The sequence below is a fragment of the Citrus sinensis genome, chromosome 6 (assembly GCF_022201045.2).
Source record: "Citrus sinensis cultivar Valencia sweet orange chromosome 6, DVS_A1.0, whole genome shotgun sequence".
Taxonomy (NCBI): Eukaryota; Viridiplantae; Streptophyta; class Magnoliopsida; order Sapindales; family Rutaceae; genus Citrus; species Citrus sinensis.
The window spans coordinates 15,935,169-15,948,807 of NC_068561.1; the positions used below are offsets into that span (position 1 = coordinate 15,935,169).

General features: G+C 28.0%; 1 protein-coding gene and 1 long non-coding RNA gene across 2 annotated transcripts in view; both read right to left on the minus strand.

Annotated features, from left to right (window-relative positions):
* Positions 1 to 205: 205 nt before the first annotated feature.
* LOC127902990 (uncharacterized) overlaps positions 206 to 13,639 on the minus strand; it is a 40,878-nt gene continuing 27,444 nt past the window's right edge. The window contains exon 2 of the long non-coding RNA XR_008055710.1: positions 206 to 358. This is a non-coding gene — a long non-coding RNA (uncharacterized LOC127902990). The remainder of the gene's footprint in view (positions 359 to 13,639) is intronic.
* LOC112497039 (uncharacterized) lies at positions 534 to 1,642 on the minus strand. The gene is made up of 2 exons (XM_025094452.2): positions 1,426 to 1,642; positions 534 to 1,318 (listed from the first exon to the last, which is right to left on the minus strand). Exon 2 carries the CDS (start codon positions 1,287 to 1,289, stop codon positions 918 to 920), a length of 372 nt encoding a protein of 123 aa, XP_024950220.2. The 5' UTR covers positions 1,290 to 1,318; positions 1,426 to 1,642; the 3' UTR covers positions 534 to 917.

The window sequence follows — 13,639 nt, forward strand, 5'->3', positions numbered from 1 at the left end:
TACAGGATGCGCCTCCTGACATTATACCTCTCTTGTAGTGTTATGGTGTAATCAATGAAAATTTTATTGTAAAAAAAAAATCCTTTCAGAAATTAATATATATATATATTTTTTTTGATACATTGGAGCCGAACGGAGAATAAAGATCCCATATATATCATTACATAACCAATAACCAAGACCCTCGGGGGTAGAAATTAATATATACTCTTTTAATGTGGAAAATCCCTTCGGAATTAGTTCGATAAATACAATATTCATCCAGTTACCGCAGGCTAATAATGCTCATCCTGGATAACTCATGTCGCTTTTTACATATGCTGTAATCTAATTGGTGTGATTATCTTTGTAGCCCTACCTTGTCACTTGGCCAGAATCGAGGTTATATATATGGCCATGCAATTATACATGAAAAAAGAATATCTTTCCAGTAGTTCATTTTCCCTTTCATATAGAGCATACTAAGGATATATATATCGGAAACCTGAGAAAACTAATGAGATATTTGAAGGTTAAAGGGGAAGCCGGCTCCGTTATTAAAAGCAAACTTCATTATTTATTTATAGACTAGAGTCAAGGAGCTTCACCCGTTACACACTTAAATCCTTTTTCTAGGCACCATAAAGGATCCCAACAATTATACATTACAAGTCATTGCCTTTATTTATAGACCAGACACAAGGCGCTCTGCCCATACAACATACTTGGAACATTTTTAAAGGCACACTAAAAGACCATCCACAACAAAACATTGATTCGATCATTACACTGGAGGTCGCCTTTTCATCGGAAATTGAGATTTACCTTACCAAGAGGTAATATCAACGTTACACAAAACATGAAATATAACCATGTCTAACCTTATATCTAGATTAGATTACACAGTACACACCAGCTTAATTATCTTACAGTAGTATTCAATTGGAATACAAACGCCAATACACTTTACCATCGAAAGTATGATCAGAATCCAGAACATTTCCATGAGGTACCTCTATGAGATTAATCTGCAAAACAAGAGAACCTCCTTCCTGCACATGACGATCTTTATACAGTTCATCTAATTGAACCATAGTTCTAAGGCCATGAATAGGACGCTTTTTATCAATAGGCCTATAACCATTAGTATAACCAGATGCAACAACATCAAAAGATGCTTCAGCATCAATATTATTGGCGGCTGCAGGAGGCAGATCTCCTCTCCAAGCATCCTCGTTAGCTCTGGGAACAAATAGGACGGCCCAAGAAACAATAGGAGCCCAACTTCGACCAAACAAACCAAAATCCATCCTATTCAAGTTCTTCAAAACACCAGGATCTGCATAACGCAGAAAAAAGTAGTCTGATTTAAAACCTATCAATTTTCGCTGATCACACGCCATATCTTATTAATGAAAAATAAGCGCTCAGAATCAGATCACTTGCCTCAGAAATTATTTTCGTTGCTCTGTCACTCTTTTTTCTGCTGCCGTCCAAAGACATTTTCACGTCTATTTATGCAAGGGAGGAATTCGAACACAAACAAATCACAAATAATTATTAATTAATTATAATAGGACTCTTAATTAATGCATTCCAGCATCTCCTTCTGCAACGTGTCTGGCGACGTGGTTTTGTCTTCGTCTGTGCTCCGCCTTTCATTTCTTTGGATATCTTCGTCATAGGTATTAGAGCCTAGATAAGGTTAGGTAGATGATACAGAGTCCTCTTCAAAAGGATTTTGTTACCTTATATGCAATATATGTAACGTAAGGTTGGTATTAGAGCTCAATAAAAAATTAGATAAAAAAAATTGGATAAAAAATTAGGTAAAAAAATTATATAAAAAAATTTTTTCTTCTTCGAATAAAAAATTAGATAAAAAAATTTTCTCATTCCTTCACTGAATAAAAAATTAGGTATAAAATTATCCATGTATTCTCTCCAAATGAAAAAAATTTCTAAAAATACCCGTTCTCGTGGGAATTTTTATCATCCCTAAAATTCCATTGGCTTCGTGTTGCAACTCAGCAATAGAATCGCCAATGAAATTTCTTTATCCATTTTTCACGTGCACAGCCATAAAAAGAAAAAAAAATATCACAATTGTGTGTATATGCTGGTGGGTCCCTTTTCAAATTTGACAAGAGGATTTTAATTTCTTGTGGAATTTGTGTTACTTCAAATCATTTTATAGAAAATAATTTCATTGGCTTCCTATTGCAATTCTGCAACAGAATGTCAAATCGACAATGAATTTCTTTGTCCATTTTTCACGTGCACAACCATAAAAAAGAAAAAAACATTATCACAATTGTATGTATATGCTGGTGGGTCCCTTTTCAAATTTGAAAAGAGGATTTTAATTTCTTGTGGAATTTGTGTTACTTTAAATCATTTTATAGAAATTAGGGATGGCAATGGGGAGGGGAGAGGAGGGGAGGGGACCAATCTCCCTGTATCCATCCCCGATATATTGCGTATGTCATCGTCCCCTCCCCATCCCCGTCATAATTGCTTGAGAGAATCTCTTTTTCCTCTCCGAATAATAACAGGGGATCTCTAAGGCTTTCCGATCCCTGAATAACTAATATATTTTTTTTTATTTTGAGTTAATTATATTAAAATAAAAAATCCAAACAAAAGTAAAGTTCGAAATATATTTTACATTAACATTGATCCATTATAAAAGTCACATGCAAAATACAAATTATCAAAATAATTATCTTTGTCAATCTTCATAATCTTACAATAAAAAGAAAAAGAATTTACTTTTATATCGACAATAAAATAAATGAAATAAATGTAGATACTTAATTAATATTTTTAATAAAACAAAATTAAAATTAAAAAAAAATTTTGGGCTAATAGAATTTACCCGACCTTTTTAATGTCCTAAATAAAAATTTAAAACTTTAATTAGTTAATTAGGCCTAAAAGTTTAATAATATAAATATTTTAATATTTGCTACTTTTACCAATATTTATAATTTTATAATATAATTCAAAATTTATTATTTATTTATTAGTAATTTTAAAAAATAAAAATTAAATTAAAAATTAAAATAGGAAAATGGGGAGGAGATGGTGATTCCACCTCATCCCCGCCCCTTTCGCAAATAAGAAACTAGGTAAAAAAAATTTTCGGTCCCTTCCCCGAATAAGAAATTAGGTATAAAATTATTCTCGTACCCTCCCCGAATGGGAAAAATCCTCAAGGGTACCCGTCCCCGAATGAAAAATTGGGTATAAAATTTATTCTAGTTTTTCTCATAATTTCATGAAGAGAAAGAAGTATCATATTATTTTTTTGATTAAAATAATATATTTATACTTTTTTTTAAAGAATCTTTTAATTTTTTTCCACTCTTTCATTTACAATATATAAAAGTAAATAAATATTTAAAGAATTAAATTTAGAAGAATATTTTAGTGATCCTCTTAGATCTACTTAGTGTCTGTTTGGTATAATTTATGTAATGCTCATAAGAATTTATTTAATCTCATAAAATCTTATCATAATTTTTGTTACTGTTTATTTTTTTTTAGAGATTTTACTGTTTAAATAAGTTATTTTATTTCTACTAATAAAATCTCAAATTAAGAGTAGAGATTGAAATTTTTTTAAATATTAAAATATCTAAAATATTCTCTACTTATTTAATATTTTTTTCATAACATAATTTTAAAAATTTATCTATTAAAATAATTTCATAAATTTTTAATAAAAATTTTTATTAACAATCAACAACTAAAATTTTTTAAATAAAAAATTTATTTATAAAAATTTTATTATCAAAAACTTTATTTAAATAAATTTTATTTAAAAAATTATATTAAACGGAGCCTTACCCTCGCGAATCGCGATACCATAACTGATACCATAACTATTTTGAAGAAATGGAAGAATGGAAAGAATTGAAAAGACAAAATCGCGTTGTAAAAGAGGATGTGGATCAACGTACTGAGGCCACTAATGACAAATAGATACACATTTTGAAGTAGACTCCCAGCGTCTACCAAACCTAAACAGGTACAGAGACCTTTTGTTTTGTTTTTGACAATATGTGCAGATACGTACGAATGCATTAATTAATGAAAAGCAGAGGGTAGAAGAAAACAAAGCTACGTCGCCAGACACGTTGCAGAAGGGATTCTGGAATGCATGAATTAAGGGGTCTTAAGTATTCAATAGTGACTTCTTTTTTGTGTTTTTCCATAAGAAGATGCCGGAATGCATTAATTAAGAGGCCCACTGTGATTAATTCATAACTACCAGTAATTTGTTTTTTTTTTACAATAGGTACAGTTACGTATGACTGAAGAAATAAAAAAAAAAATGAAAAGCAGAGGGTAGAAGAAAACAAAGCTAATTCCATTGGCTTCGTGTTGCAACTCTGTAACAGATTGTCAAATCGATAATGAAATTTCTTTCTCCATTTTTTACGTGCACAGCCATAAAAAAAGAAAAAAAAATCACAATTGTATGTATATGCTGATGGGTCCCTTTTCGAATTTGACAAGAGGATTTTAGTTTCTTGTGGAATTTATATTACTTCAAATTATTTTATTAAAATTAGAAATGGCAATGGAGAGCGGAGAGGAGGGGATCAATTTCTTTGTATATATTCCCAATATTTTACGTATGTCCCCGTCCCCTTTCCATTCCCGTCATAATTACTTGAAAGAATTTCCTTTCCCTCCCCGAATAATAACAGGGGATCTCTGAGGATCCTTGATCCCTAAATAACTAATACATATTTTTTTTTAATTTTGAGTTAATTACATTAAAATAAAAAATCCAAACAAAAGTAAAGTTCGAAATATATTTTACATTAACATTGATCCATTATAAAAGTCACATGCAAAATACAAATTATCAAAATAATTATCTTTGTCAATCTTCATAATCCTACAATAAAAAAAAAAAGAATTTACTTTTATATCGACAATAAAATAAATAAAATAAATGTAGATACTTAATTAATATTTTTAATAAAATAAAATTAAAATTAAAACAAAATTTTTAAGCTAATAGAATCTACCCGACCTTTTTAATGTCTTAAATAAAAATTTAAAACTTTAATTAATTAATTAGACCTAAAAGTTTAATAATATAAATATTTTAATATTTGTTACTTTTACCAATATTTATAATTTTATAATATAATTCAAAATTTATTATTTATTTACTAGTAATTTAAAAAATAAAAATAAAATTAAAAATTAAAATAGGGAAATGGGGAGGGGATGGGGATTCCACCTCATCCCCGCCCCTTCCCCAAATAAGAAATTAGATAAAAAAAATTTCTCCGTTCCTTTCCCGAATAAAAAATTGGGTATAAAATTATCCCCGTATCCTCCCTTAATGGAAAAAATTTCTAAAAGTACCCATCCCTATGGGAATTTTTGCCATCCCTAAAATTCCATTGGCTTCGTGTTGCAACTCTGCAACAGATTGTCAAATTGACAATGAAATTTCTTTGTCCATTTTTCACATGCACAGCCATGAAAAAGAAAAAAATATATCACAATTGTATGTATATGCTGGTGGGTCCCTTTTCAAATTTGACAAGAGGATTTTAATTTCTCGTGGAATTTGTGTTACTTCAAATCATTTTATAGAAAATAATTTCATTGGCTTCGTGTTGTAATTCTGCAACAGAATGTCAAATCGACAATGAAATTTCTTTGTCCATTTTTCACGTGCACAACCATAAAAAAGAAAAAAAAATATCACAATTGTATGTATATGCTGGTGGGTCCCTTTTCAAATTTGACAAGAGGATTTTAATTTCTTGTGGAATTTGTGTTACGTCAAATCATTTTATAAAAATTAGGGATGGTAATGGGGTGGGGAGGGGAGGGGACCAATCTCCCTGTATCCATTCCTGATATATTGCGTATGTCCTCGTCCCCTCCCCATCCCCGTCATAATTACTTGAGAGAATCTCCTTCTCCTCCCCGAATAATAACAAGGGATCCAGAAGGGTCTCCGATCCTCGAATAACTAATACATTTTCTTTTATTTCGAGTTAATTATATTAAAATAAAAAATCCAAACAAAAGTAAAGTTCGAAATATATTTTACATTAACATTGATCCATTATAAAAGTCACATGCAAAATACAAATTATCAAAATAATTATCTTTGTCAATCTTCATAATCTTACAATAAAAAGAAAAAGAATTTACTTTTATATCGACAATAAAATAAATGAAATAAATGTAGATACTTAATTAATATTTTTAATAAAATAAAATTAAAATTAAAACAAAATTAAAATTAAAACAAAATTTTTGGGCTAATAGAATCTACCCGACCTTTTTAATGTCCTAAATAAAAATTTAAAACTTTAATTAGTTAATTAGGCCTAAAAGTTTAATAATATAAATATTTTAATATTTGTTACTTTTACCAATATTTATAATTTTATAATATAATTCAAAATTTATTATTTATTTACTAGTAATTTTAAAAAATAAAAATTAAAATAGGGAAATGGGGAGGAGATGGGGATTCCACCTCATCCCCGCCCCTTTCGCAAATAAGAAACTGGGTAAAAAAAATTTTCCGTCTCTTCCCCGAATAAGAAATTGGGTATAGAATTATTCTCGTACCCTCCCCGAATGGGAAAAATCCCCAAGCGTACCCATCCCCGAATGAAAAATTGGGTATAAAATTTATTCTACTTTTTCTCATAATTTCATGAAGAGAAAGAAGTATCATATTTGCTATTGTTTTTGTAGAGAAATTTTTTTGATTAAAATAATATATTTATACATTTTTTTAAAGAATCTTTTAATTTTTTTTCCACTCTTTCATTTACAATATATAAAAGTAAATAAATATTTAAAGAATTAAATTTAGAAGAATATTTTAGTGATCCTCTTAGATCTACTTAGTGTCTGTTTAGTATAATTTATGTAATGCTCATAAGTATTTATTTAATCTCATAAATTCTTATCATAATTTTTGTTACTGTTTATTTTTTTAAAAGATTTTATAGTTTAAATAAGTTATTTTATTTCTACTAATAAAATCTCAAATTAGGAGTAGAGATTGAAATTTTTTTAAATATTAAAATATCTAAAATATTCTCTACTTATTTAATATTTTTTTCATAACATAACTTTAAAAACTTATCTATTAAAATAATTTCATAAATTTTTAATAAAAATTTTTATTAACAATCAACAACTAAAATTTTTTAAATAAAAAATTTGTTTATAAAAATTTTATTATCAAAAACTTTATTTAAATAAATTTTATTTAAAAAATTATATTAAACCGAGCCTTACCCTCGCGAATGGCGATACCATAACTATTTTGAAGAAATGGAAGAATGGAAAGAATTGAAAAGGCAAAACCGCGTTGTAAAAGAGGACGTGGATCAACTTACCGAGGCCACTAATGACAAATAGCTACATATTTTGAAGTAGACTCCCAGCGTCTACCGAACCTAAACGGGTACAGAGACCTTTGTTTTGTTTTTGACAATAGGTGCAGATACGTACGAATGCATTAATTAATGAAAAGCGGTAGAAGAAAACAAAGCTAAGTCGCCAGACACGTTGCAGAAGGGATTCTGGAATGCATTAATTAAGGGGTCTTAAGTATTCAATAGTGACTTCTTTTTGTGTTTTACCATAAGAAGATGCCGGAATGCATTAATTAAGAGGCCCACTGTGATTAATTCATAACTACCAGTAATTTGTTTGTATTCGAGTTGCTCCTTTGTATAACTAGACGTGAAAATGAGTATTTGGTGGGGTGGTGGAGTCGAGGGTGCTAAGAGCAACAAAAATAAATTCTTAAGCAATTGTTCTGACTCTTGAGTGCTTATATTTATTTCATTAATCTCGGAAGATATGGCGTCTCATAAGGTGCCTGGTAATCGCAAATTGATAGGTGCCAAATCAGAATACTATTTTATGCTTTATGCAGGTACTGAAGAAGTGAAGAGCTACGACCGGATTGATTTTGGTATGTTTGGTCGGAGTTGGGCTCCCATTGTTTCTTGGGCCGTGATAGTGGTTCCCCACGAGCCGGAGAGTAATTGGAGAAAAAATTTACCTCCTCCAAGTGTCAATAATATGGACCCCGCTAGCTCGCTTTGTGTCATTGCATCTGGTTCTTCTAATGGTTATAAGCCTATAGGTGATGATAAACATGATCGTCCTTTTCATGGCGTTAGAACTACAGTTCGATTGAACAAATTGAAATATGATCGTGAAGTGTTGCGCGGAGGTTCTCTTGTTTTGGAGATTAATCTTCTAGAGGTTTTTTCCGGAGGAGATGTTGTGGATTCTGATCATACTTTTGATGGTCAAGTGTTCTGGAACTTGTACTCGAATTGAATATTGTACGGTGAGATAAGTTGATGTGTGTATTAATGGTATTATCTAATATAAACATAGGATTGGACATATAGTTGTGTCAATGTATTGTGTAATTTAACTACCTCTAGATAATATTATCGTTTGTGTAATGATTGTAATTGATGTTTTGTTGGAGGATCCTTTAGTATGCTTATAAAAAGGATTCAAGTGTGTTGTAACGAGCAGAGCTCTTCTAAGTCTAGTCCATAAATAAATAAAAGAGTTGACTATAATGTAATATTGTGGGGTCTTCTACTGTGTCTATAAAAAGGATCCAAGTGTGTTGTAATATGAGTAGAGATTCATGAATTTAGTCTATAAATAAATTAAACAAGTGGTTTATATAGTTCTTTTATGAACATGTATGGTCTCATTTCCTTCATAAAGCAATGTATAGACGTAGAGATTCATGAATTTAGTCTATAAATAAATTAAACAAGTGTTTTATATAGTCCTTTTATGAACATGTATGGTCTCATTTCCTTCATAAAGCAATGTATAGCCGTTGTGACAAAATCTTATTACTCAAGTTTACTCATGAATCCTTGAATTTAGTGTATAAAAAAATTAAACAAGTGTTTTATATAGTCCTTTTATGAACATGTATGGTCTCATTTCCTTCAAAAAGCAATGTATAGCCGTTGTGACAAAATCTTATTACTCAAGTTTACTCATGAATCCTTTACACAAATGTATAGCGGTTGTGATAAAACCTTATTACTCAAGTTTACTCATGAATCCTTTACACAAATGTTACAAATGTATAATAACAAAATTGAGAAGTCATTTTCACACGTTACAAATATATACTAACAAAACTGAAATAACATTATTACAAATTAGAACAATATGTAATAACAAAAAATAAATAAATAAACTCGAGGCTTGTAAAGTTAATAGTTTATTTAAAACAAATTCGCATCTTCTCAATGGTGCTTAATTTATATCAATCTCTGTCTTTCAAGATGCAACGGATTCGAATAGTCTCATGAGCACAATCATACTATTCTATCAAATTTGAAACTAGTGTTTGAACTAAAATCAGAGAAAATTTGTTTCAGATAGAAGAAGGAAATGCCACTTCAATTTTGTGTGTTTTGCAAATAAAATTAGAAACCAATTTATAGAATTTTTGGAGGACATTTTTGGTATAGAAAAATTAGGCAGTAACTATTGAATTTAATACTTAAATAAAATCTATAACAAAAGCATTTGTTTACCGTCAATCACTTGTAATATAAAGCCAAATTTTTCCTTCAAAATTAGCCATATACGTCACTTAACAGCCCTTTAATCTCTTGCTATTAAGATCAATATCAATATCAAATATTGATATTGCTTTTACCCTTTACAGTTTTAGTTTTAATTCAATGCAATTATAGTGCAATAAAAAGAAAAATAAAGGATAAAAAACACCTTTAATCTTTTCCAAACCAATGGGTGATAAGCACTAATTTGAATTTTCTATTATTCGTCCTAAAGATCTCACGAAGGAGATTCTGAATCATTCACGTAAGAATATTTCCTCAATAGACATCTAACTCAAAACTAGCCTTCAAATAATTGAATGCTTATTTAATTCCTATATTTTAACTTAAATATCCGTTTAGTCTCATATTATAAAATATATCTCAAAATACCCATGTATATTTTGGTTTTATGATAATACCCTTCAAATAACATTCTTGACATGAATTAATTATCTATAAAATATTAATTAGCATCTTAACCAATAATTAAATATTAGCAAATTAATTAACAAATATCAGGAGTGAAAGAACTAATATTTCCTGTACCCTTGCAACAACCTTACTAATAATTATTTATAAATAAATTAATATTAGCCAACTTAAAAATGAACATTTTAAGTAAAATAATGATATAAAATGTTTATTAATATCTTTACAACAATATTAATAATAATTGTTTAATAAAAATTAATTTACTAAATTAATTCTAAAGTAAAATAATAATATAAAAATTTGGGTAAATTTTTATGCTACTTTTAAGATAAATTTTGATAAATTAACATTTTTTATAAATATCCCAATGTTATCGTAAAAAGAAAAAAATTAAGGGTAGTAATGAAATATACTTGGCATCATGGGTGTCTTGACTTAATAAAGTTACTTTTGAATGCATTATAAAATTGTATTGTTCGATAGTCATTAAAATCTAACCTTATTAAAACGCACGGTTTACAAGCATGTTCACATGAAAAAAATGAAGGTGCCTTAGATGCCACTAACAGACAAAAAAAAAAAAAAAGATTTTGTACACCAACAAATAGAAAAATACAATTTTTTATATATTAAAATCTGTGTTTTTTTTGTATTTTAATGTGTAAAGCGAAGATACTCTCACTAGTGAAGGAATATGTGTGTGTGTGTGTATGTATGTATCTCTGTTTGTGTGTAAAATATTCCCTATGTTTTAATTTAAGTACCTATTTAGTCCTTATATTTTAAAAAATACCTCAAGATACCCTACTATTAAATATATTACAATCTTACCCTTACTTTTATTTACTTTTAGAATAATATCCTTACAACAATATTTTTAACATGAATTTCTATTTTAAAAAAATTAATTAGCAAATTAACCAATAATTACTTATTACCAAATTAAGAAATAAATACCATAATGAAACAAATAGTATTTTTCATAACTCACAACAATCTTGCTAATTATTATTTATAAATAGATTAATATCAACCAATTTAAAGCAATTTTTAATATCCTTGCAACAATCATTTTGATAATTTTTTTGTAAAAAATTAATTTACCAAAGTCATCTAAAAATTAAATAATAACAACTAATTTTATTTTATTTTTAAAGCTAATTTGATATATTTTTATTTTCTCCCATAGTAACCAATGTATTCTTTATATATAAACACATGTATGGAGCGCCTTTATCTGCAGTGAAACAATTGAATAAAAATGTCCTTTTAACTCTAAAATCGATAGCCTCTTTTCCTTCTAGATGCCTCTGGTTTTTAGAAAAGATTATTATTCTTTACAAAGATCCCTTGTCTTCCATGATGTTGCTGAAACCACTAGTGCTTAAGGGCTAGTTTGGTAATGCTGTAACTTTTAAAATAATTATTGTTAACCATACTGTATAAATAATCAACAATAAAGAGAATCAGCTAAACGTTTAATAAAATTTACTTTTAAAAAATGCTGTGAGTTTTAAAAACATTTGTATGTGTTTAGTAAATCTTATTATTAAACTACAGTAAACTACAGTAAGCTTTTGTATTTTGTTATCTCAATATAATTGGTAATAATAATCTCTTTAAAATAATGATTTTATTTCCTAATTAATAATGATAATGTTGGGTTTTATGATATGTATAACAATACATATGGAATTGTATTAAGTATAAAAGTAATTTTCAAGATCAAATTTTGAAACGCTACTCCTTTATTTTTTAAAATCTGTTGTAGACTAAGGTGATTTTGTCAAAAGTCATTTCTAATAAAATTTACTAAGGGCCCGTTTGGGATTGCTTTTGGAGGCTTAAAAATGATTTTGAAAATCTAAAAGCTAATTTTAGTGGTTGGTAAAAAAAATCAAAATCATCCCCTCCTACAGTTAATTTTGAAAAACATGGAATGAGTAGCTTTTACATTCTGATTTTGAGAATCAATTTTTTCATTTTATACAATTCCATAAATATCCTTAAAATTATTACCAAAACCCAAAATTATCCTTATTCAAATTGGAAACAAAATCAATATTTTAATGAATTTTTATTATAATTCATCAATATACATTTATTAATATCAATTTGTTGATCGAATTATTATTAAATTTGTTTCACTATATTATAAATTTAATTATCAATTGTTTTAAGACAAAAAATAAAAAAATAAAATCAATATATTATAAATTTTATTTTTAGTTAAAATTATTATAATACACAATTAGAAATATTGTATGTACATATTTTTATATATATAAGTAAATTTTATCCTACACTATGTGTATTTTAATCATTTGTTTTTATCAGCAGTTTAATAGTAAAATTTACCAAACACTTAATTGATTGTATTCACAGCTGATTATTTCTACAACACAGTTAATAATTATTATTTTAAAAGGGACAACATTCCCAAACTGGTGCTAAACACCAAAATTAACTTTAACTTTTTAAAATCATTTTTGAGACTCTCGAAAAGCAATCCCAAATGGGCCTTAAATACAAGATAAATTTTCATCACCTATGGATAGGTGATTGCCGTGTTAGTAGTAAATTCAGGAATACATGTTTTTCTCATTAAATGATATGCTTAATTCGGGAGGGATTTTGCAATTAAGTTCTAGCATATTTTTGGTTATCAGAAATGAGAGGAGAGTAGATAAATAAAAATGAGAGAGGGGAAGAGAAAATTAGAGAAAGAGAGGGTCAATCTCAATTTCATTCTTTGGTTTGACTTGAAATTCATCTCTTTTCCTTTTATTTCTTTATTTCCTCTTTTCATCTCCTCTCCTATCCTTTTATTTCTTCAAATTAGACACGCCATAAGTGAGATACAAAAAATCATTGGTTAGCTTGCTGTATATTGTATAATATTAATTAGAAAATTCCATTGGATTCTTGTGACTTGGGTTGTAGAAGTTTTGATTATTTAGTTACTCCTAATCATCATTTCATAAAGGATAAAAGCTCGTTTGGTCCCTATAGTTTGATGTTAGTATCCATTTAATCCCCGTATTTTTAAAAGTACATCAAAACATTATTGTCATTAAATGATTGACACCTCTATTGTTACTTTTGACTTGCTTTTATAATATTATCCTCTTATAATAATGTTTCTTTTTTGGACGTCAATAAAAAAATGAATTACTAATTTAACTGCAAAAGTAAAATAGCAACAAAAAGAATATATATTAATTTTTGTAGAACATTCTTTTGAGGAGTTAGTAAATTAATTTTTTAAATGTCCTAAAAAATTGGACATTTATGCAAAAAAAAAAAAATTATCGTAAGTAGGTAATATTGTAAAAGTAAGCAAAAAGAATAAAAAGTAACAGCAGGGTTGTCGGTAGTTTAATGGTAGTGATATCTTGAGATATTTTAAAAAATATAGGATTAAACGGACAATAACCTCAAAATACATGGATGAAATAAGTTTTTACCCTTTTATAATATTAATTAGCAAATTCCCTTAAATTGTTGTGACTTGGGTTATAGGAGTTTTGATTATTTAATTACTCCAGTTCATCAGTTGTGTACTCATTGGATAAGAAGATAAATTTGCTTGATAT